The 22,661-nt window shown below is 34.8% G+C and overlaps 12 protein-coding genes across 13 annotated transcripts; 3 read left to right on the top strand and 9 right to left on the bottom strand.

Moving 5' to 3' along the window:
• Positions 1 to 1,873, bottom strand: LOC121126036 (uncharacterized). The gene has a single exon (XM_040721330.2). The coding sequence runs from the start codon at positions 1,653 to 1,655 to the stop codon at positions 531 to 533; it is 1,125 nt and encodes a 374-aa protein (XP_040577264.1). The 5' UTR covers positions 1,656 to 1,873; the 3' UTR covers positions 1 to 530.
• Positions 1,874 to 2,691: 818 nt separating this feature from the next.
• On the bottom strand, positions 2,692 to 5,975 carry LOC121125979 (methionine aminopeptidase). Its single transcript, XM_040721255.2, has 3 exons — positions 5,684 to 5,975; positions 5,052 to 5,609; positions 2,692 to 4,979 (listed from the first exon to the last, which is right to left on the bottom strand). The coding sequence occupies exons 1-3, from the start codon at positions 5,973 to 5,975 to the stop codon at positions 4,888 to 4,890; spliced, it is 942 nt and encodes a 313-aa protein (XP_040577189.1). The 3' UTR covers positions 2,692 to 4,887.
• A 399-nt stretch (positions 5,976 to 6,374) lies between these two features.
• Strump (WASH complex subunit strump) lies at positions 6,375 to 10,386 on the top strand. Of its 2 annotated transcripts, XM_040721204.2 has the most exons (10): positions 6,375 to 6,794; positions 6,863 to 7,071; positions 7,131 to 7,491; positions 7,555 to 7,759; positions 7,835 to 8,103; positions 8,157 to 8,798; positions 8,863 to 9,179; positions 9,243 to 9,931; positions 9,997 to 10,153; positions 10,219 to 10,386. In XM_040721204.2, exons 1-10 carry the CDS (start codon positions 6,375 to 6,377, stop codon positions 10,343 to 10,345), a joined length of 3,396 nt encoding a protein of 1,131 aa, XP_040577138.1. In that variant the 3' UTR covers positions 10,346 to 10,386. The 2 variants fall into 2 exon arrangements, with proteins under 2 accessions (XP_040577138.1, XP_040577130.1); XM_040721196.2 differs by having other exon boundaries at positions 7,555 to 8,103.
• On the bottom strand, positions 10,172 to 11,278 carry LOC121125987 (uncharacterized). Its single transcript, XM_040721267.2, has one exon. It carries the CDS (start codon positions 11,276 to 11,278, stop codon positions 10,340 to 10,342), a length of 939 nt encoding a protein of 312 aa, XP_040577201.1. The 3' UTR covers positions 10,172 to 10,339.
• Positions 11,279 to 11,937: 659 nt separating this feature from the next.
• On the bottom strand, positions 11,938 to 12,738 carry LOC121126016 (N-alpha-acetyltransferase 20). Its single transcript, XM_040721298.2, has 2 exons — positions 12,576 to 12,738; positions 11,938 to 12,512 (listed from the first exon to the last, which is right to left on the bottom strand). The coding sequence occupies exons 1-2, from the start codon at positions 12,736 to 12,738 to the stop codon at positions 12,139 to 12,141; spliced, it is 537 nt and encodes a 178-aa protein (XP_040577232.1). The 3' UTR covers positions 11,938 to 12,138.
• Positions 12,739 to 12,912: 174 nt separating this feature from the next.
• LOC121125946 (mutS protein homolog 5) lies at positions 12,913 to 15,198 on the bottom strand. Its single transcript, XM_040721234.2, has 3 exons — positions 13,815 to 15,198; positions 13,535 to 13,766; positions 12,913 to 13,481 (listed from the first exon to the last, which is right to left on the bottom strand). The coding sequence occupies exons 1-3, from the start codon at positions 15,196 to 15,198 to the stop codon at positions 12,992 to 12,994; spliced, it is 2,106 nt and encodes a 701-aa protein (XP_040577168.1). The 3' UTR covers positions 12,913 to 12,991.
• A 701-nt stretch (positions 15,199 to 15,899) lies between these two features.
• LOC121114409 (THAP domain-containing protein 2) lies at positions 15,900 to 16,601 on the bottom strand. Its single transcript, XM_040708406.1, has 2 exons — positions 16,511 to 16,601; positions 15,900 to 16,432 (listed from the first exon to the last, which is right to left on the bottom strand). Exons 1-2 carry the CDS (start codon positions 16,599 to 16,601, stop codon positions 15,900 to 15,902), a joined length of 624 nt encoding a protein of 207 aa, XP_040564340.1.
• Positions 16,602 to 17,145: 544 nt separating this feature from the next.
• On the top strand, positions 17,146 to 17,878 carry mago (mago, exon junction complex subunit). The gene has a single exon (XM_040721310.2). The coding sequence runs from the start codon at positions 17,307 to 17,309 to the stop codon at positions 17,757 to 17,759; it is 453 nt and encodes a 150-aa protein (XP_040577244.1). The 5' UTR covers positions 17,146 to 17,306; the 3' UTR covers positions 17,760 to 17,878.
• On the bottom strand, positions 17,771 to 18,964 carry LOC121114235 (retinol dehydrogenase 13-like). The gene is given in 3 exon segments (XM_040708177.2): positions 17,771 to 18,533; positions 18,535 to 18,610; positions 18,663 to 18,964. Coding segments are annotated over 3 exon segments (1,056 nt in total). The 3' UTR covers positions 17,771 to 17,855.
• Positions 18,934 to 20,015, bottom strand: LOC121125969 (ethylmalonyl-CoA decarboxylase). The gene is made up of 3 exons (XM_040721244.2): positions 19,671 to 20,015; positions 19,089 to 19,614; positions 18,934 to 18,974 (listed from the first exon to the last, which is right to left on the bottom strand). The coding sequence occupies exons 1-2, from the start codon at positions 20,013 to 20,015 to the stop codon at positions 19,090 to 19,092; spliced, it is 870 nt and encodes a 289-aa protein (XP_040577178.1). The 3' UTR covers positions 18,934 to 18,974; position 19,089.
• Positions 20,016 to 20,216: 201 nt separating this feature from the next.
• On the top strand, positions 20,217 to 21,143 carry LOC121126006 (protein OPI10 homolog). Its single transcript, XM_040721286.2, has 2 exons — positions 20,217 to 20,699; positions 20,764 to 21,143. Exons 1-2 carry the CDS (start codon positions 20,306 to 20,308, stop codon positions 21,006 to 21,008), a joined length of 639 nt encoding a protein of 212 aa, XP_040577220.1. The 5' UTR covers positions 20,217 to 20,305; the 3' UTR covers positions 21,009 to 21,143.
• An 80-nt stretch (positions 21,144 to 21,223) lies between these two features.
• On the bottom strand, positions 21,224 to 22,536 carry LOC121125996 (negative elongation factor E-like). The gene has a single exon (XM_040721279.2). The coding sequence runs from the start codon at positions 22,369 to 22,371 to the stop codon at positions 21,547 to 21,549; it is 825 nt and encodes a 274-aa protein (XP_040577213.1). The 5' UTR covers positions 22,372 to 22,536; the 3' UTR covers positions 21,224 to 21,546.
• Positions 22,537 to 22,661: the final 125 nt, after the last annotated feature.

The following is a 22,661-nucleotide window of genomic DNA, read 5'->3' as shown; positions in this document are numbered from 1 at the left end:
TAATAGTAATTAAATTATTATTAATTCCGATAGCTCATATATCTCATATATGATTGATGAGATACAATTAAAGGATCAATAATTAATTAATAAAAATAGAAAATAAATACTGCACAGAGTGATTCAGTCTTTCTGATTATATTAAGACTTGTGCATCTCTTCGTATTAAGTATAGATAATATAAGCATTTGACAATAAATGGTGAAAAAAGTAATAAAAGAAAATCAATACATAACATTGACGAAATATTAATAAATTAGAAACATAAAATCCACGCTCGCATTTATGGACTAATTCAATCTTTCATAACACCATACACGTACCTTAGAATGAATTTCATAATAAAACCAAGGGGAATAATAGCTAACATTTATAAATATCACAAACTAAATCCTCTAGTACTCATCATTAAGGACTCTGTTCTCCCTGTATGAATCACAGTCTATAATAATTATCAATATAATTAAATGTTAATAAAATAAATATATATATATATTTATATTATATGGTTATCTGTTCTCTTTTAAACTCTAGTCCTCATCTGAAGAGAAGGGAGGATCAACGTAGATGGGTGGGATTTTAACTCTTTTTTCATTTTCCACATTATCTACACCAGAATAATCAACAACTTCATTAAATGTTAATCGGGGTCCCTTTCTCAAGGGTTCTTCTTCACCTGGATCAAAAGTGCGTTTCCTTTTTCGAAGAATGCCAGGGGTATTTGGTTTTTCTGGCAATAATATTTTATCTATGATGGGTGGTGATTTGATTGTGGTAGCTTTTTTAGCAGTAAAATTAATGGTCAGTGTAAATGGTGAAGTTATTGATTTTTTAGCGAGGATACGTTTCATTTCTTTGTCCTTGGCGAGATTCAGAGGAGTTTTGGAGGTGGCATTTTTAAGAGTAGGATTACCATTGTGATTCATAAAAAGTCGTACAACATCTTTATTTCGACCTCTAACAGAGAGATGAAGAGGTGTATTCCCTGAAGCATCAGGAAGATTAGGATCCGCTCCTCCACTAGCTAGAAGAGACTTTGCAATTTCCAGATCCCCGTTTACAAGGTGCAAAGGAGAGGATCCAGAAGAATTTTGAATATTGACATTGGCAGAATGGGAGATGAGGAGAGAGACACGCTCTTTATCCTTGGAAACAACAGCAAAGTGTAGCGGAGTATTTCCATTTCGATCCTGTCGGTCTACTTCCGAGGGATCATGATTGATAATCAAGGAGAGGGACTCTGGATCATCCGCCACATGAATGGGATATCTGCCCAGAGCATTGACTAGGTTGAGATCAGCTCCATTTTGAAGAAGGAGCTTGGCGTTGTCTGCGTTATGATACAGGAGTGTGGAGTGAAGGGGAGAGTCTCCGTGAGCATCCTGCGTGTTCACCTTCCCACCCCCTTCCTCCACCAGGATCCGGGCCACGTTCAAAAACTGACATTCATGGGTTATTACTTCATGAAGACACGTCCAACCTTCTACGGAAAGACCGTCGATATCCACACGAGATCCGTGATTCCGAAGCAATCGACGAAGTTCCTCCCCATCGCCCATCTTACACAAAGAACGGAGTCGCTCATTCAAATTCTGACTCTCCTCCTCCTCAACTGAGGAGGAGACTCGATCCTCGCCGTCAACCTCACTACACATCTCCAAACCTCATCAATCCTACCAATTCAAATTCCAGTAGATTAATATTTCTCACTCCTTGGATGAACAAGACTTGGATTCCTCCTAGCCAAACCCCCAGGCCCATCACTGCCACTCTTTTCTCTTCTACCATCACCTTCTCTTTTTCTCTCTCCTCTTTTTTCTGTCCTGGCTCCTACTACTACTCCTTTATTTCAGTAGTTGCTTTGCTCAACTCCACAGTAGCTGCGCTAGCTGCGCAGTAGTCCTTTAGAAAGAAATAATAATAATAACAAGACGTCAAGTTATTTTCCCATGGCAGTTTGGCTTTCTGAGGCAATAGTCTTTTTCTATACATAGCTTTGATAAAATAATTCAGCTGCTATAAAAAGAGATTGGATAGGGATGTCCTTGGTTTGAATAACGAATTTGGATTATTCAACGTTAATACTGCTATTATACCAACTTTTAATTCTACGGATCTTCAAAGGGTATTAGATACTTGGATGTATTAGAGCAGAGGCATCTACTGATGTTGGGTGAGGAGTGGAGTTTTAGCCACTCTTCCAAAAACAAGGAATTTTTGCTTTATGAAAAATTTTTAATGGGAATATCGTAAGATAAATTTTTTTGAAAAGATTTCGTTTCTAAAAATGGTCAATATTTAATTTTTAACTTAGGTGCCAAAAAATTTAATATAATTATACGGATGATAGATATTAGACAAGACTCTATTATGTCAGGGGCGACCACAGGGTAAGAGAGCTTCAGGAGCTATAGCCAAAATATATATATATTGTCTATTGAAAAGTTTATTAACGCTTGTATGATATCCTAAAACTTTACTACTGCTATTAGAAGTTATAACATTCTAAAGAAGCGATCAACGTAATTTTTAAGACATGTCTGTTTGAGGTTTGTCAAACCAGGTATCCCAACATCGACTGCTTATAATATCCTGCAGTACAGACTAAAATTATACAATAGATATATAAATAAATTCGGATCAATTGACAGGAGAAGCTTCAGCTACAAATAAAAAAAGGAGATCGTCTAATAATTATTACAAGATCTTATTATTTTTTAATTACATTACATAGAATTGAGAATTTTACCTATTAATTTTCACATAAGTTGTAATGTTAAAAAAAATCGTCATTGAGATATCTTAAAAGTATGTTCGAAATTACCCATCGGCCATTAAGTATGATTTATCCATTGATATTCTACAGCTTTACTACATCCAATGTTATAATATTCTGTTCTTCTATAATAATGTTATTACTTATTAGTTGTACTAAATACATTGACTAAATCTATGTTTGTTAACAGCTGAAATTAAGATAAAGATATTTTCCAATTTGTACATATCCTCTCTTTATATATATTTCTTTCTCTAGCTGCTATAAGAATGGAATTTATCAACGCCCAAAGGTACTCATTTTTTTTTTTAATTCCCTCCCCTTTCAGCATTTATATCTTATGGACATACGTGACCCTATTTGCAAATTTTAAGTTTAAAATAATAAATCCATTGTACTAATTACTATCACTTGTTATCACATAGTAACAATTAAATATTTAATAAAGTTTTAACCATTTTATATGTTTCAATCCATTTGATTAAAAATGAAAGAATATGAACAACGTTCTGGTTATACTAAAGAGTTATAATTTGCCCTGTAGTCGCTTAAAATGATATATAACCCTATATTAATATACAGAGTCTCCATGATAAATTGGAACTATCTTAAAATTCAACCTGCTTGATAAAAATGGAATTTGGACTGTATTTGTTAATATGAAAAAGTGATATTAAACAATAAATTTATTCAACATTTCCTCCCTCAGCAGCCACCATCTTCTCCATCCTGCCCCTAAAGGATTTGCATGCCCTGATGACTTCCACGGAATCGACAGCATTCCACTCCCTCGAAATGGAGCTCTTCAGGGCCTCGATGCTCTTGTGGCTGACCTTGCACACCTCCCTCTCCAACTTCCCCTACCAGTAGTAATAACTCGGATTGAGGTCGGGTGAGTTGGAGGGCCAAGTGTTGCGATCCCAGAATGTGATGTCGTGGGAGTTGAAGAGGTTAGTGGTCCTCATGGCGATGTGTGCGGGCTCTGAGTCTTGTTTTAATATGAACTCCCTCCCAGCGGCCGTATCCTTCATACAGGGGATGACGAACTCCTCCATGACTTCGCAGTACCTTATCTCGTTAACCCTTTCCTTGGGATTTAAGAAGAAAGGAGGCATCACCTCACCGGTGCTGCAGATGACACCCAGGGTCATCAAGGAGGCCGGGAACTTTGTGGTGAAGACCGCAGGGACCTCTTCTCTCTCCTTGGCAGGCACCTGTCATTCTGGACGTTGTAGCTTCTGTCGATAGTCCAGTTCTTCTCGTCGGAGAAGAAGATGATTCTTCCTCCATGGCTCTTCAGGTCATTGAGGAGACGCTTACCGTTGGTGAGCCTGGTGGCCTTCATGGATGTCGTGAGGATGTGTTGTTTGGCCATTCGGTATGACTTGTACCCGAAGTCCTCATTCACAGCCTTGGAGACCAGCTGCTTGCTCACTGCACGGTTCTTGGCTGACCTGGACAAGGAAGTACCCGGAGAAGCCTTGACGGACTTCTGGAGGCCTTCAAGGAAGCAGGGAGTGCGGATTCGGTCACTTCTCATGTTTTGGGCCTTGCAGCAGACCTTCCCCTCATCCTCCAAGGCATTGAAGACCCGGTACACCGTGGTCTTGGGGTGGTTAAGAAGTTTGTAGATAGCAGAGGGCTTGTGTCCCGTGCGAGCCAATTCGAGGATGGCATTTTTCCTTGCTTGTTCCATGATGACTATTGTTTGTTGTCAAAACAATTGTGGTGGAAGTTATAGTGTATTGTTCACGCAACCTTTTATATTAGTATGATTTAACCCCGAATATTCACATTATGGATCTGGATGAAGTTTAAAGTAGTTCCGATTTATCGTGGACACCCTGTATTTATCATATAATTTACATAAGCATTTATAAAATAATAATTTGAGCATTGTAGCAAATGACGATCATTGTAATTCATAACTAATAAACAGAACACATTTATTTTAACAAGACATTGTATTTAGACCCATAGTTTTTTATTTTAATTGAACATTTAAAGAAATTATGCTATGACGATCAAAGATTTGAGCAAATTTGTTTACAAATCTTATCCATAATCTATGGCTATTAATTATAGTTGCATAAACATATATTACGTATACATCAAGTCAAAACTTCAAATCCAGAATCCGTAACAAGAACTGTATGTTCAAACTGAGCTGAACGACTGTTATCGACACTCAATGCAGTCCACCCTATGTACAAAATATATAATTATAATAGATCATTTATCATTATATAATATTATTTGCTTATTAATTATTCACCATCTTGCTGTAAAATACGAATCGCATCTGACTTTTCACCCACAATGGGCTCAATGGTAAATGTCATTCCAGGAGCCATACAGAGATCATCGCCATCATAAGTAAAATGAAAAATATCCGGACATTCATGAAAGTTAGATCCGATTCCATGCCCTGTGAATATCGGAATGACACAATATCCTTTTAGTTGTACGAAATTTTCTATGGATTTCCCTATGGAATTAATAGGTTTATTTGGTGCTACTTCTTTAATTCCAACCCAAAGTGCTTCCTCTGCAACGGAAAGGAGAGACTTGGCTTTTTCATCTATCTCCCCGACTGAAAAAGTTCTCGAACAATCTGCATGGACTTTATCTTTTGTAAAAATTGTAATGTCCACATTGATGATATCTCCCTCTTCTAACGGTCGACTGTCTGGGATTCCATGACATGCAACGTTATTGACAGATGTACAGACCGATTTTGGAAACCCTTTGTAATTGAGTGGAGATGGATATACCTCGTATTTATGGAAACAGAGATCATTAATTTTTTTGTCAATCTCATCCGTTGTGATACCTTTGCAAGATGTTAATTCCCGCAGTTAATAGTATGAATAAGATAAGACTATCGCCTATAACATGTATAATTACCTGGTTTGATAAGCTCTTCAACTGAAATCAATAGACTCTTTGCAATCTTTCCAGCTTCACGCATGGAGTTGATTCGTGAAACGTTTTTAATTTCAACAAGATTTGAAGGACTTGAGGGAGGGACTCCATTCAGGGCATAGGGAGGTAAGGTTATTCCTTCTGGAATTGAGTTGTAGGATATTTGTGGAGAAGTCGGATGTGGTATGACTATCGAGTATTTTGGTGTATCAAATAGACTAAATAGTCGTTTCCTAATAAGATGTCTCATGCCCATTTTCGACATTAGCAGCATGATATTTGACACAAAAATGAAGTTGTTTTGACATGTGTTTAGACGCAGCTTATTTCACCACTATCAATGAATAATGATGTAAGACTTAGAATTCGTTTATGTCATTCTCATTCATTTCATAGGCATTAAAGTAAAGTTGTTAAGTACGGCCAAGTACAGTCAATTTTTTTTGACATGAAATTTTGAGAAAATGTTAAAAAAAATCCAAATTAAAATATTATGTCAAACATTTTATAAAGTACTTAAAGTATGAACTGACTTTCCTTCCTTGATGATATGAAAGGCTCGAGCTTAAAATAATATACGACAGCTAGCTAGATATCTAAATAAACTCCCTCTTCTACGATAGTGCAGTTGATTCTTTGATTCCTCTCAATATAATAATTAATATGCTAAGATATGGATTTGTTAGATGAGAACAACGAGTGTGGACAAGCACTTCTTACTCTAACTTCCAGAGGCAATTACATTCTTTATGAATTATTTTCTTTAAAAGATGCCGTACCCTCCATATACAGCCTCAATCCATCCAGGGGAGAGGTCTCACAATATGGGCTCTTACTCAATCTTGATTTCCAATATTTCCAATCTACAAAGAAAATGGAGGATCTCATCCGTTCCAATGAAAACCTTTGTGACTTGGATGACAGTCTGAAAGATTCGTATTCAAAAATACTTACAAGGTTCTATAAATTCTTTGATTCCATTATAAGCTATACACTCGATTTGAAGAAATTCATTTCCGACTGTGGAAATGGAGTATATCTACAAGTTTGCTTGGACTCTTTAATGACTGATCCGGATGGAAAGCAACTCTTGGTAATTTTCAATATTTCTTAAACGAGGCTTAATTATTAATTTTTTTGTTTTGTTCTTTTGAACTTCAGTGTGAAGCTCTTAATCTTCTAGGAGTCGTTTTACTCCTCACAGATAAACTCTTTCCAGGACCAATTAGAGAAAGACTTCTGGTTGCATATAATAGATATACAGGAGGGCATACTGATCGAATCGATGATGTTTGTAAACTATTGAGATCCACCGGATTTGTTTATCAAGCAGGGAAAAGGCCTCCCGACTATCCTGAATGTTTTTTCAAGTAGTGATTACAGTACATATTATTGCATTTTTATTCTAAATTTTACTTTATTTTTCAAGACGAACAAATATTCCAGAGTCCTTCATAAGAATTGTTATTTCTCGATTACGTTTAGATGACATCTATAATCAAATGTCTTCCTTCCCAGAACATCGTTCTTTAGCATTGTCATCTCAGGGCTCTATGATGATTATTTGCCTATTTTTTGCACCTCATATTTTGAAGGAAGATAAACTTGCAATGAGGGAAATCGTTGATAAATTTTTCTTCGATAGCTGGGTCACAACTTATTATATGGGTAATATTATCAATTTGGTTCATTATTGGGAGCCTTATCCGGCTGCCAAGTCTGCTCTTTCTAATACCATCCAAACGCATCTTATTAGAGAAATAACCAAGAGCATGTCTGAATCCTTAAAAGTAATATGAATCTTACTGAGTTTTTGTTTGAATAATCTTCATGTTGATGTTAATTTTTTAAAGAAACTGGTTTCCAAGAGTACGGAGTTACTAAATGATGGTGTACTTACGGAAGAAGAACTTATGGATAAATCCGTGCAAATACTTGATATGATTAGAAAATGTAACTATGCACTTCGGTGGATAATGCTACATACTTCACCGTTGCCTTTAAATCCAACAAAAAAATCACGTCAGCTCCGTGATGATATCATGTTGGAATTTGAGGGTAAAAAATACGATACATTTATCTTACTTCTAAATACAGCCTCCTTGGAATTAAAAATTCGTCGTATACATCAAGATTTAATTTCTAAGAGAGAGGAAAAATGGACTTTTTGCCAAAATGAGTGTGAAAGTCGAATGTTAGAACTTTCAAAAGTTTTTGCAGGAGAATTAAAATTGAGCCGTGTTAGCAAAAACACAAACTTGGAGAAATGGTTTTATAATCGAAAAAAGGAAATTTCTAATTTAAATTTGGAGGATCCACTGAAGTCTGGAAGAATAGCAATGAAATTGATTCGAGCTCTTAAAGAATCTACTGAACTAGGGCAAATGGATTCCAATTTACAGGTTTTAATAATTTTTCACTCAATTTAAATAGATCGTAACTTAAATATATTCAGGTAAAACAATATGTTATGGACTCCATTGAATATTTAACCCAAATTGTTCGCTATGCTGGTGTGAAAGAGGAATTTCTTGTTTTATTGCAAGTTATATCTGATTTTCAGTATGGATGGGAAATTATAGATCACTTTACACCACTTATTCAAGAAGAAGTTATAAATGATCCCTCAATTGTAAAACGTTTACAAGCAATTTTTATAAAGATTTCTTCTGTAATTGAGACTCCCATTCTTCGTATAAGCCAAATTGAAAGCAAACAATTAACCCTTGTCTCAAATTACTATTCAGTAGAAATCGTACAATTTATTCAAAATGTGCTACAAATAATTCCAAAATCTATTTTTGAACTTTTAATAAAAGTTTTGGAGATACAATCTGTCCAAGAGTTTGATATGCCCTCAAGATTGGATAAAGATCAAATCAAATCTTATGCTCTATTAGATGAAAGATATGAAATAGCCAAATTAACTCATGATATATCCACATTTGCTGATGGAATGATGACGATGAATAATTCCTTAATTGGGGTCATTCGAATTAACGCAAAGAATCTACTAATAGAAGGAATGAGAAAAGAATTGGTTCAAAGGGTTTGCTTCTTTTGTAATAAACTCTTCTCCAGCTGTAATAAGTCCAAAGTAATACATTTTGCCGATACTTAAATAGGCATTAAATAATATGTACCATCATATTTCGTTTCAGTCGCTCAATTTTCGATTGATTGATAAGATACAGGAACTTAAAACTTTTATGCAGGGTATGAGTAAGTCGTTTGAATATGTACAAGATTACATTAATATCCCGGGATTGTGTATATGGCAAGAAGAAATGTCACGTATCATAAATTTCTATGTTGAGCAAGAGTCAAATTTATTTTTGAAGCATAAAGTTCCCCAAGTAGAGAGTGCTTACCAAAGTAAAACAATACCAATCATCCTATATCCTTCATTGGAGGATGGAAAAGGATTAACATTTGTAGGGTATTTAGCTCAAGAACTTCTAAATCTAATTGATCCATTGTAAGTTATAATTAGTCATCCTTGCTCATTTATTTCATTTTCACTCTACATATATTCTAATAGTCAGATCGTTTTTGTGAATGGAAAACAAAAATGGTATGATGTAAAGTCGAAGACGGATATTTGTTCCCTGTCTTTATTTTCATCACTTTTTTCTGCTTTGGGAAGCTATGGAATGGCAGGTTTAGATAGACTAATTGGACTTAAAGCCGTGGTATGTTTGCAAAACTTGATTAGTCACCTTATCAAAAATAATCCTTGCTCCAAAGAGTGGTCACTTTTATTAAAACAATTCGATGAACTTAATCATATGCACAAATCACATGACTTTATTCGGCTAAGCAAAACTCTTTTAACTTCAAAGGCCTCAAAATCCTTATTATCGACTTTTTTGCATTTTTTTTGCAATATGGGATCCTTTCAGATCTTGAGACTTCAAATTTCATATCAACTAAAGCTGAAATGTAATTTTAACTCAAAACCATTATATTCTGCTGTCAAAAATTTGAATGAATCATTATTGGAAGAAGAAAAAAGACGGATGATCGAAGAAGCGTCATCAAGTGTGAAAAGCAAATTGCCTTCTCAAAGCAATTTGCTTCAGCAATTTAGTCATTATCTTCAGTGGTCAGGTCTTTTAGATCCTTTAAAAGCTATTTACATTATACCTGATCAAATCAATTTATTACCCGAGTTTATTTTCCTACTCATCATTTCGGTTTCATCAAGACTCTCATTTATCGATAGAGTTGGTAAGGAAATCATTATATTATGTTGTGTCAAATAGCATTAATTTATCAGGTATTGTTTTTTTTAGGAAATTCTCCAATCATTCGTAAACCAGGGGATCACATTGACGGAAATACCCTTGTTTTGGGGATTTCATGCTTTTTAAATCAATTTCCAATTGAATTGAGCAGAAAGGTTTTTCTATACCTCGGAAACTATCTTACATCTGTCATATCAATCACAGGGTAAATATAAAAAAATCATTTCTATCCACATATTAAATTATTTTATTTTTCATATTTATTCGTAGACAAGTAAACCAGGATGCTCTCACTATCAAAGTCGTACTACAATTACTCATTCACCAATCAAGACTTGCAAATAAGATTATGATTACCCCAGCGGCACTTACAGAGCATTGTCTTTTTAAATTATAGATTTTTATGAATCATCGATAATAAAAAGTTTATTTCATTAAGTTTCGATAAGGATGATTTGAGGTCTTTGTGGGAAGAGGTGTGAATAAGTTTGGATGATATAAGGCCTTGAAGTAACTGACCGGTTTTGTCGAGCATGGTTTCATTGTCAGGTGATTGTTTGGCTCGTTCAATCTCACTAATGAAGTAAATTAATTGCTTGGAGTCTATGGTGAAGGATGTTTTTATAAGACCCTGTTGTATTTCAACCATGAAATTAAGGAGAGTTAGATGTAATTCCTCGGCTTCTTGACTGTTTTGAAGAAAGAGGATCCAAAGGGGAAGTCCTAGTATGGGTGGACGGATGCGTGGAGTGATTTTAACTTTGGGAGGTGGCAAAATCGCTTGCATTGGAGTGGATTTAATCCATTCATGTATAATGGGTAGAAGCGGGAGAGGTTCTTGAGAGGGGAGAACGAGAAGGAGAGCATAGACCAAGGAGTGGCTCAGAGAGGGCAATGAAGAGAGGGATTCTAGTAGATTGGGCAAGAAATCCCTGAGGATGGATTTGGAGAGGGAGAGAAGTCGTGGAGGCGTTTCAGGGAGGGAAAGGAAGTAATTTCCAGCAGCCCCAAGGAGTGAGGATGATTTAAGTCCAATTGATGCTGAGATAAGGGTGTGCATGAGGGGATCGTGGGAAGGATCCTTAAAGAGGAGAGTAAAAACTTCATCACAGTTGTTGGATCCGTTGAAAAATTCTATAAGTAGGCGAATCAACTCCAATTTCTGTATTTCGTTCTCATGAATGAAGATCTGAGAAGACACAAAGTCCAGAACAATGTCTTCTGATGGGCAAGACTTGGACCCTCCTTTCTTCTCTAATCGATGCAAGGCTTCAGGTATTCGATCTGAAAAAGAAAGACGCCCTAAATCGGATAAGTTACCGAATGACATCTCAGATAAGACGTTATTAAATATTAAATCATCCAAATTAAACTGTGAAATTGATTTTATACTTTATGTTTATATTAAGTGACTGTTAGCTGCTACTACTGACGATGCCGATTTGTACAAAGCTGATAACAATAACATTTCTCAAGACAGGTTGACTTTTTTTTACGAACATTAAATATATTATATAAATAATAAACTCATGAATTTCTTAACAGTTCAAAAATCATCGTAAGATCTCAGTTCTTCTGATACCACAATATCAAAATGATCTAAGGGGTACATTTTTGCGGATTTTGAGATTTTCTAAAAAAAAAATAATTAATCAAAATTAATCGTTAAATTAAGTGGCATGAAATATCATTTTTTTAAACGTATGAGAATTTTACCATTGACATTCAAAGCCAAAGCAAATCATTTAGTACTAACAAGGAGTGACGGCTTTGGTCAAAAAAAAAAAAAAATCAAAATGAATGATATTTGAGACCTTTTCTCAATATTTTAGGTCAAAAATGTGTTTGGATTAATAAACATTTTTTTAATTAAGTTATCCTATTTTTTCCACAGGTCAATTTTATTGTTCAAGTACAGATGTACAAACTTTTATCACTCCCCAGAATAAACGCCCAGCAAATAAATGTAGTATTTTTTCAAGTAAGAGCTACAATTTTGGATTTTAATGTTTAGAATAATAATTATGTATGAATACAATACAAAGAATTAATCTCGTAGAATATATTTTGAAATGGCGATCCAAGCATCTTTAATCAACAAGATATAAGGTAATTTATACGTAAATTTAGATCAATATTATATATTGTTGCAAGAAAATGACGTTTGAGTCACACAACTTGACACGTTATTTAACAGTAATAATCATCAAGATCCGACAGATGTATTGGCTGCTCCAGTCTCACCATAGCTTTTTTATCTTTATCTCTTGATAGAGACTTTCTCATATCATATGCATCTTCATCCACATGTTCGCTGCTATAGTACTGAAGTACAATTCGATATACGCAATAGCCTAAATTAAGATACACGTTAATGGCGACTATATTAGATACGCGGACAAAGAGATCCACAAAATAGCAACGCCTTTTCTCTGATATTGTCTCAAGAGCATTCATGAGTCGACGCGCTAGACCCAAACGGCGGTAAGAGAAGGCACAAGTAACGGCTGTGACATGCCCATGCCAATTCTCTCCAGTTCCTTCTGCTTTTCCCATAATATACCCTATGAAAATATAATAATCTCCGTATATTTAACGTAGTCCATGTGTAGAACATGAATTTTTACCCATCAAGTCCCCAGAAGGGGACTCGGCGACAACGAAGTAATCTGGCCATCTAGCCAAGTATTGAAGGTAAAACTCAATACCATAGGTTTCTGTCAGTGGGTCCAGATTGATGGTGTTATAACGAAATAAGTCGTCGGCAGTAAATTGTCGAATAGTTGTCATGATTGCAATCTTCAAAGATGGTAGAAAAATTTGACAATCCCCGATCTGTGCGTTTTGATTTTTTACTTAATGTTTATAAATAAAATGAATCACGAAACCTTTAATAGTATGATACTGAAATCAGACATATCAACTATTCTGCAAAGCTCAAAAGGATTGTATGTTTAATGATGATAGGGTCAAAATATATATATTTATTTACATAAAATAATTAATTAAATTATACTATTGATATATTAGAAATGTATGTTTTTTATTGTACATCAGGTAAGAAAAGAAGATCCTCTCTCGAAGCTTTATCAAGATCCATGTCCATGATTCTTTTGCCAAGCTTTTCAAGAAAATCAATCTTTTTCCCCCATTTAGACGGGTATCTAAAAGTTTGAGGATTTTTGTTTGATATAAGAAATTGAGCCCTTTCAATTACATCTGATGGAATATCGACACTTGCAGCAATTTCACACGCGCAAGAAGAACCACTTAAACGTCCTTCAACCAATTTATAGAAAAAAGTTACCAGGTTTTCCTCTTTCCTATATTCCAGAGTAAAGAATTTAAATTTGGGATTAAAGTAAAGATGATCAAATGCTGTATTAAAATGAGTTGTGACAAGGACAAAAGGACAATAGTCGCCGAGAGAGCTAAAAAATTCCAATGAAGAAACTAAAAGCGATTCTCCTTCTCTATCATTCGTTCCTTTGCCGAATTCATCAATTAAAACTAAAGAGTTTTTAGTAGATGAGCTAAATTACGATAAAAAAAAGTAATTAATTATATATTATTTACTTCTTTTCACCTTATAGCTGAATTCATTTGATGAACGTCAATTGCGAAGGCACTCAGTCCAAGAGAAATAGATTCTGTTGCTTTTATACGAGTGTCTATGCGTCTTAGTATTGGTACAGAAGCTTTTACTGCAGGGATCCATGATCCAATATGAGCTAAGTATACAAGAGTTCCAACTTGTTTCAAATATACGCTTTTACCGCTACCATTAGGTCCAGTTAAAATGCATACCCTAGAAGAATCTAAAATTGGATAATAGCAATGCAAATTTTGTATGTTGATATCCTTACCATAAGAAGTTGTATTTGGAACAAAAACATTAACACACATTTCTTGAAGAGGATGTCTTCCTTCCTCAATTTTAAATTCATGATCATTATCGTCAGTCATATTTGGCTTTACCCATCCATTTTCCTTTGAAACCATTGCTATACTAATGATTGAATCCAATTTTCCTGCAAGATCTGTCAGAGATTTCAAAGTCTCATCTAATGATAGCACAAGCGTTGATAGTTTATGTATAATGTTAAACTCGATTTGCTTAATTTCTGCATCTGTATCTCCAAATGTTTGATCCAGTTCTCTGCATCGATCACTCTTAAAGTGAAGTATTTCGTTCGTTTTAAATAAGAAATCAAAATTACTAAACTGTGCACTGATTTCCTCTTCAGATATATCTTCTTCTACGGGTTTGACAGCAATCATATATCCTATTCTTGGCAAATAAATTATAGAACATTCCTCAATTACATCTCCAAGATCAACAATCTCCATTTCAGCAATAGAAGTTAACAAGTCTGGGAGCCCATTATGCTTACGTCTTTTATCATCTAGAGTGTCATCGATCCCTGATTTAACAACAAATCTATACGTCCGCTCTGATTCATGAATATCAAACATTTTTTCAAGGAAATAGGATACTGAGAATATATCATCACTTATCAAACTAGACATACTTTCAAAAATATCGCATTCAGAAGTATATTCAGCTATAGCACGACTCATTCCAAGGAGATTATCAATTGTCTTTTTTAAATTTTTCCAATCCTGCACAGAAGCAGTGAAATTTGCAATCCTTCTCACTATTCCTCTAAGGTTTTTAGTACTTCTCAAATGTTGCCGCAGATTTTGGACAAGATCATAATGTTCTGATTGTACAAAAAATGCAATTAATTTTTGTCTTTTTATAATAGATTCATATTTTCTAAGAGGGCATCTTAGTATATTACATAAAGATTTGACGCCTAGAGATGATTTACAGCGATTAAGTAGGCCAAAAATACTTAGTCCCTCTTTGGACCTATTCCATTTCCCTGCACTAGAACCTGATGGTCGAGTTGTGGGTTCGAAAATTTTGAATGCTTCAAATGTCATTTTATTCATGTATAGAACCTCTGTTGATTCTATGCTTTTAATGCATGTAAATTCCAGAGTCGCATTGGATTGATGCTTAAAATGACTCTCTAGAAACTTTAAGAGTGCTCCCGTAGCTCGAATAGTGCACTCTAAAGTATTATTAAGAGTAGAAGCCAAATAAAGTTGACGATGATCATCATCAATAAAAGGATGAAGCTCTTCAAAAGTAAAACGAAGATTGTTAATTCTGGATTTACACTCTGTGAGATTGAAAAAAAGAGGAAGATATTTTATGTAGATTTGTACTAAAAAGGGCATCAGACTCGATAAATCTTTGAATAAAGTGGATTGCTTCACCAAGACTTGAAACTATTATTTCACCTAAAAATTCATGGATAGGTTATTATTTCATATTATATCATTTAAATAAACAAAATTTGACAAACTGGGATTCATTTCTCTCATAAATTCTTTGAAAATAACCCAATCAGGTTCATCCAATTGTTGATCAGACAGAACAAATATTTCTCCAGATTCTAAGGTATAACTAGCTGCTCCTATCCAGGCGTTTTTCACGAAAATACAAAGTATTTTTGACTCATCATCCGACTCCATTTTGGAATAAATATGATCTTATTTAGTATAATTTTAAAATTCCCACTCTTAAATATCATTTACCACATCCAATCAAAGTGTGGATGTTGTTAGGGCGTTCGGCCATCTTTCATAGTCACAGCCGAGAAAGACAAAAGAAGATAAACATAGGCAGGGCCAGAGGAGCCATTTAACTAATTGACTAGTTTACAAGTGGTAACTTCACATTCGATTTTGAATATTAATAATATGTATGTACTCATAATTACTTCAATTTGAGTATTATCCTCACAATTAAAACATTAGAAATGGATGATAGTTGCTCGTCAATTCAGTTAAATCGGTAGATGAATAGCGTATTTATTGTCTTTTTTTTCGAATAGATGGAAATTTTGAATTTATTTTACACGAGTTTTTACACAAGATCACTTGAATTTAGTAAGGGTATGGATGGGAACCAATCTTATGTATCTTTTTTCTGGAGGCCATCTCAACTTCAATGGTGGATCGGTTCCAATCTTTTGCTTAGCCTCACGAAGTCCCTGGTCCTTTCTTTCCCCATTGGCAATGCTTTTGAAAAATAGAGACTCTAGATTATCATATTTGATTTTCGCCAAAGTAATATCTGACGGAAATGCATATGCATGCTCCCTGCTTATGAGACGATTGTGATCCATTTTTGGAGGAACAATAAGAATATCAGTATTAGCCGAAAGATGATCATCATCCTCAAGTTCTAGGCTACTTGAAATTCGTCTCTTTTTCCCCCGCCTATGTTCTTTAGGAACTACATAATTAAATATACTTGGCACAGCATTGTATCTTAATTTCCTAACGATTCTATACTCTTTGCCTTCTAAGTAGTCCTCTGGCAAAAAGTGATCGGAGCATAATACGGTATGTAAGGACGGTGTGAAGTCCTTTCGACGGACAGCTCGTATCCATTGATCACGAATTTCTATAATTATACAAGAAAATGACAGACTTATTAATTATTATTACATAGGGCGTTTCAAAATTGTTCATTTTAATATACTTGGATCTCTAGGAAATCGATGGAAACTACGTCCAGTTGAAGAGCCCTTGTCCAAATTCGAACAACCGTATGCAGCACAATATTTAACCATTATTATGGCAAAAGTCCCAATAAAACTACTTTTAATGAACAATGATTTACATAAATTATAATATAACATTAATATGTCTATGATAATTCTGTATGAGTCTCAAGTCTGTAGCGTATTATTATAATATGGTCTCAACATGTCTATTTATATACAGTACAAGTTGGGATTCTGTACAAGTTACGACTTTTAAAGTAACAATTTGTTAGTCTATTCATGTTTTATTTAATTATGATAATTCACAACTTAAAATTACTTTTATATTAGGAATTTACGAACAAATAGAACTTAGTGCTCTGAGATTAATATTATATAATACTACTCTTGTAAACCAATACACACTTTATATCCAATTGAATTTAAATCATAACATTATAATGCTTACTTATTGCAAGTATTCTAAGTGCTTCATTTATAATTAATTATTCATTTCATTTTTTGGGTTGGTACATGCAATAATGTTTGTTGTACAAGTTAGAACTTGTACAAAATTACAACTTGTACGTAACATTTATTAGTATATATTTCAATGTTTATTTATTTCTTGGCTTTCAGCTGCGATTGTTTTTCTTTTTCTTTCCTTTTATCTCGTAGCTTGTATTGGCTGTGCCACTCAGCAGTCGACTATCGCCGAACACAACTTCAATTTATATTTTGTTTACTCTGCGGCCTGCTGTATTTAACGATATTAATTTATATTCACTCAGGATGGACAACGATTCTCGGAACGAATTCTATCTCCGCTATTATGTTGGACACAAGGGTAAATTCGGTCACGAGTTTTTGGAGTTTGAATTCCGACCCGATGGCAAATTAAGATACGCCAACAACTCCAACTACAAAAATGACACGATGATTCGTAAGGAAGCGTACGTTCACTCATCTGTCATGATGGAGTTGAAGAGAATCATCGAGGACTCGGAAATTATGGCCGAGGATGATACTCTCTGGCCGCAACCAGATCGTGTAGGCCGACAAGAATTAGAAATTGTAATTGGGGATGAGCACATCTCTTTTACGACTTCCAAAATTGGATCACTCGTGGATGTTAATTCCTCCAAGGATCCAGACGGTCTTAGATGTTTCTACTATTTAGTGCAAGATCTTAAGTGCCTTGTCTTTTCCCTTATTGGACTCCATTTCAAAATCAAACCAATCTAAATTTCCTTGTATTTTGTTTTTTACGAATTATATTTTTAATTTAATTTTTTTTTCTCCTATAAAACTATTATTACAAAAAATAATATCTAATAAATATCATTCATTGGTTTTTGACTGAACACGAACGTTACTTTTCACCAAGTCCTCATGAGTTATCAAATCCGTCCAATATTCATCCATTAAATATAATCTAGTGTTCAAATCATTTTGTGTTGCTTTATCATTGACATTGATTTCCTCCAAATTAGAAAATAATTTCCCTGTAACACCCTCCAAGCTCGGATCTATTAAGAGTTTTAAAGGGGTCTGAGCACCTTCAATGGATTGACGGCCAAACAAATTTAAAAAAGGACCGGAAACATAGCTCCCAAAGAAGGATCTCTCGACGGACATATGTCTTTTTATATTTGTATTGCATACACCAGGATAAGCTCCATTAATGGTCAAGACGTCTGGACTATTGAGTTTAGAATAGTGTTGAATGAACATGGCATTTGCTAGTTGAGATTGTTTGTAGGCAGTTGAGGGATTATATTTACGATGAGTGAAGTTAATGTCAGAAAAATCAACTACTCCTAAACGATAGTCCAAGTTCAAAAGATATACGATCCGCCCATTCTTTGCTTTGATCATGCCTTCTAATAACCGAGTAAGGAGAAAATGTCCAACATGATTGACACCAAACTGCTGCTCAATCCCTTCGGATGTAGTGTTACGGTCCTTTATGTCCATAACACCCCCATTATTGCATAGCCCATCAATCCCTTCAAACTTATTCTTTTTTAAATTCATCAACAAAATCCCGGATTGATTTTTGTGAACTTAAATCACAGGGACGGCAGTACACATATCTAATTTAAACATATGTTAATTTAAAATAATTACTCAGATTTGTTATCTCACTTATTTTTTGTATCTAAAACGATCATTTCTCGAGTTTTTTCACATTTTTTCATATCGCGACATAAGAGAAAGACCTTATGTTGCATTGCAGCTAGTTCCCATGCAAGGGAACGCCCAATTCCCGAATTTGCCCCTGTTACTAAGTATACCATGTTCCTTGGGTCCCCTCCCGTCTCAATCACTTTTTCTTTTTCAAATGTTTTCAGCTTCATCGTATCTTCAAATATAACATAGAGACCCACACAGGTCCCCACTAAACTTCCTCCATAAATTAACTTTTTTCCCCATTTGTTCATGAACATTATATCTTATCTATAATATAAAAATAACATATACAAGTTAAAACAACTCACAATATAAAATAACAGCACTAAATAAAACATAATATATATTTTTTTAATCACTTCAATGAGTAAAATCACATACACTATTTTCGATGTTTAATGTTTTTTTCAACAGCAGCTAAATGAGCGGGTCCACTCCACACTGACCCAAAAAGCTCTTTTTCAACGTCCATTGCGTTTTCAAGATTCGAGCAATGTACAAGCTTCTTTATTTGCTTTATAATATGAGGTGAAAGATGAGCGGATTTTTCCTTGAGCCAATCTACTGCTTCTTCCTCGCTTTCAACTAAGTCACTGGCTAGGTCTATCTGGAGGGCTTTTTCCGCATTCAGTATTTCTCCAAGTAAAAGGAGTCGGGAAGCATAACGAGGCCCAATTTGACGTACAAGTTTATGACCTGAACCCCATCCAGGTAATAAACCCATTTTTGATTGAACAAAACCTATTCTCCCCGTAGTTCGATGAAGGAGTAAGAAATCTGTCCATAAACAAAGCTCAGCTCCACCTCCAAGAGCACCTCCTTGAACAAATGTGGCGGATATAAGAGGTAATTCATTGATTCTATTTGCGGTCTCGTTCATGAAAGAAGCCATCATCATTCCATTTTCCTGCAATAACGAAATGAGTACAATTAATTCATTAATATGGAGAAAAATGATCTCACAGGTGAAAAGATATGTTGAACAAATCGTTTGTCCCCACCGGCACAAAAGAAGTCGCCTTTGGAAGTTACCAATAGGGAACGCAATGTATTTGGGGTTTGAGAAACTATGTTTTCTAACTGGAGGAGGGCGTCGTGAAGTTCCACCATCATGTTACTAGTCATTGCATTTTTTTTCTCAGGATGATCGAAAATAATTTTTGCTAATTCGCCATGAATCTCCAAACGAGTGGATCCGTACTTCTCATATCCTTTAAATTGTGACTTAATGGCTTGAATATTGGGAGTAGTTGATGCGGAGAAGGTTCGGATTGGATTTCCAATTCCTTTAGCGATATTCTTGAGCATGTTAATTCTGTAGGTAGAAAATGAAATGAGAGACTTGCACAAGAAGAAGAAGAAGCTGTTGCAGAAAGGAAAATATAAATGAATGTAAAAACTAAAAAGTGAGTGCATTGGAGTATTTAAAAATAAGGTTTCCCTGAAGCGAGTCTCTTTTCCTCAAAGCATAAATAAATGGGACGGGGATTCTTCTAGAATATGTCGCTACTTTAACTTACACATCAATTTCTGTTTGAGTGGGGAGAGTTGTACTAAGCCGACAGAGAGAGTTATACCGTATAATCGAATACCTAGCTATGTTTGGTCTTTTGATCAGTGGACGGTTAGTGGATACAGGTTTTCGCTCAGTGGATCCTACTCATGCACTCATTGACATCCCTCAAGTTAAAAGTGTCAATCATGTTGTTGTCTTTCTCACGGGTTCACAACCCTTTCCTCATGGATTAGGAGGTGCTGTATATTTTAATTGGCCTGATGTCCTCTATGGAGAGTCCTGGCAGCTCCTTGGATCCCTCACAAATGAAAAACCTTCAGCTATTTTCAAGATATCTAAGCTTAAAAGAGACGAAGGAAATAAGGGGTTGAACGAAGACATGGCACAGAGGTTCGGCAGATTATGCAATCACGTACCCGGACCCGTCATTGACTCCAGTGATAATGCTCAGTTAGGAATTTCCGTAGAATCGCTGGGTAAATATTATAAAGAGGAAAAATATTTACAAAATATATTATCCAACTTTCATCCTATTTATAGTGAATATACAGGGACAAACCCCCGTCAAAGAAGCTGAGGCCTCGAGTGTACCTACATTTGTTGAGTTTTCTCAAAAAATGGTCGATAATCTATTCAACTACACATCCAGTTTTGCATTATCTCCTTCAGACATTGTTAATAGGAGAAAAGCCAATGAAACCTATGTACCTTTTTCATCAATACAGAACTGGTATTCTAATTTCGAGAGACGACTTAGTCAGAATCCCTATTTTTGGAAGAACTGATACTGATGATGGTGTTCTTAGATACTAGAGAGTTCATTTATAATTTTATAAAAAAGAGATACATATTATTAACTTTCATTCCCCTTCTTTTTACTTTATATTGTTTTCATTGTAATAAAAAATCAAAATGAGTTACATATTTTTTTGCACGTTTATGCATCCATATATCGCGGGATGACTCCACTAGTGAGAAGGAAATGAATGATAATTATCAATTATAAGAAAAAGATTATTGTATTCAATTATTTAAAAATATGAAGACCTTTAACAAAATTTAATAAATAATAGTTTGAAGCATTCACTAATTGAAGAGAGAACATTTAAATGCTAGCATAATAATAATAAACATGAATTAATATAAGTGGTAAAATACATTTTGAGCAATATGTGATTAACATACAATATACTGATATATATAATAAATGATTGTGGTGGCCACGAAATACTGAGTTCTTGCATTAAATCCGTGATGCAATAATGATTATAATTAAATAACTATTCACGAGTATTTTTAACATATAGAAATACAAAACATGCACTAGAAAAGGTCCTCATCATATCGAATCAAATTTCTTTTATCATTATGAGAGCTCTTTTGACTATGAGATGCAGCAATTGATGACCATGTTGCAGATGATGAAGCATCATTGATGGGGTCGACAATGATTTGCCGCCTTGCTTTTGAGACTTTGAGTTGAACTCCTTTCACACTAGTTTCGTGATAGTCTGAAATGGCTCTCTCTGCGGAATCCTCCTTGTCAAATGTGATGAAGCCGCAGTTTTTATCAATTTCCATGGATATATTGACAATTTTCCCTACTGAGGAAAAGGTGTTTCTTAGGAGTTCTTCAGAGACGGAGAATCCGTGTACATAGACAGTATTAGCAGATTTGGCCTTGTCACCCTTTCGTTCTTCTCGGTCCCTAGCAGAGACAAAAGACTCATAGAGATCCTTTACTTTTTTAGGTGGAGGTGGAATGGGTGGCTCAGGATTCAAATCATCCGCGCCTGTATCGAATCCACCCCCAGGTCCATGCGTCGCCGAGAAAGGTTGATAACTACTTAGAACGCGAGGATCTGAAAGTTTCCTCTCCCATCCTTGAGATCGTTTAAAGCCCTTGGATTTCTCTGTTTTCTCCACTGACTTTTGTATGGCCTGAAGTGTTCCGGTTCGAATGAGTTTCTTTGCTACTTCCTTGGAATCTTTAGCTTCCATCACCTTTTTATAGGTTTTCTCAGACTCTGAAGGCTTGGGAGCCTTCAAAGCGGCTAATTGCTTCTTTTTCTTCTTTAACTTGGCATACTTTGCCTGAAGCATCAACTCCTCTTCCGTTAATTCCAATGGAAAATTGAAGTACACCATCGTTAAATAATATTAATAGTAATTCTTCTATTATAAGTATTTATTAATAATTCTCAATTGAATAATAATATTTATTTTCAACTTCTGTCAATTTCAATTTGACAATTATTATTATAAACAAACAATGCAATGAAAAACAAGACATTTCATTGGATGATGAGGATATCACCTAGATTATTCAGTCAATTAAAATCAAGCAGCTAGGTATATATATATATAGCTTTTCTTTTCATGACGTAAGATAGGGTTACTTGTGACATAATGAATTGCTTCAATATTACCAAGTGAAA

Source organism: Lepeophtheirus salmonis, chromosome 1, assembly GCF_016086655.4.
Source record: "Lepeophtheirus salmonis chromosome 1, UVic_Lsal_1.4, whole genome shotgun sequence".
In the NCBI taxonomy this organism is placed as follows: Eukaryota; Metazoa; Arthropoda; class Copepoda; order Siphonostomatoida; family Caligidae; genus Lepeophtheirus; species Lepeophtheirus salmonis.
This window is presented reverse-complemented; position numbering and strand designations above follow the sequence as displayed.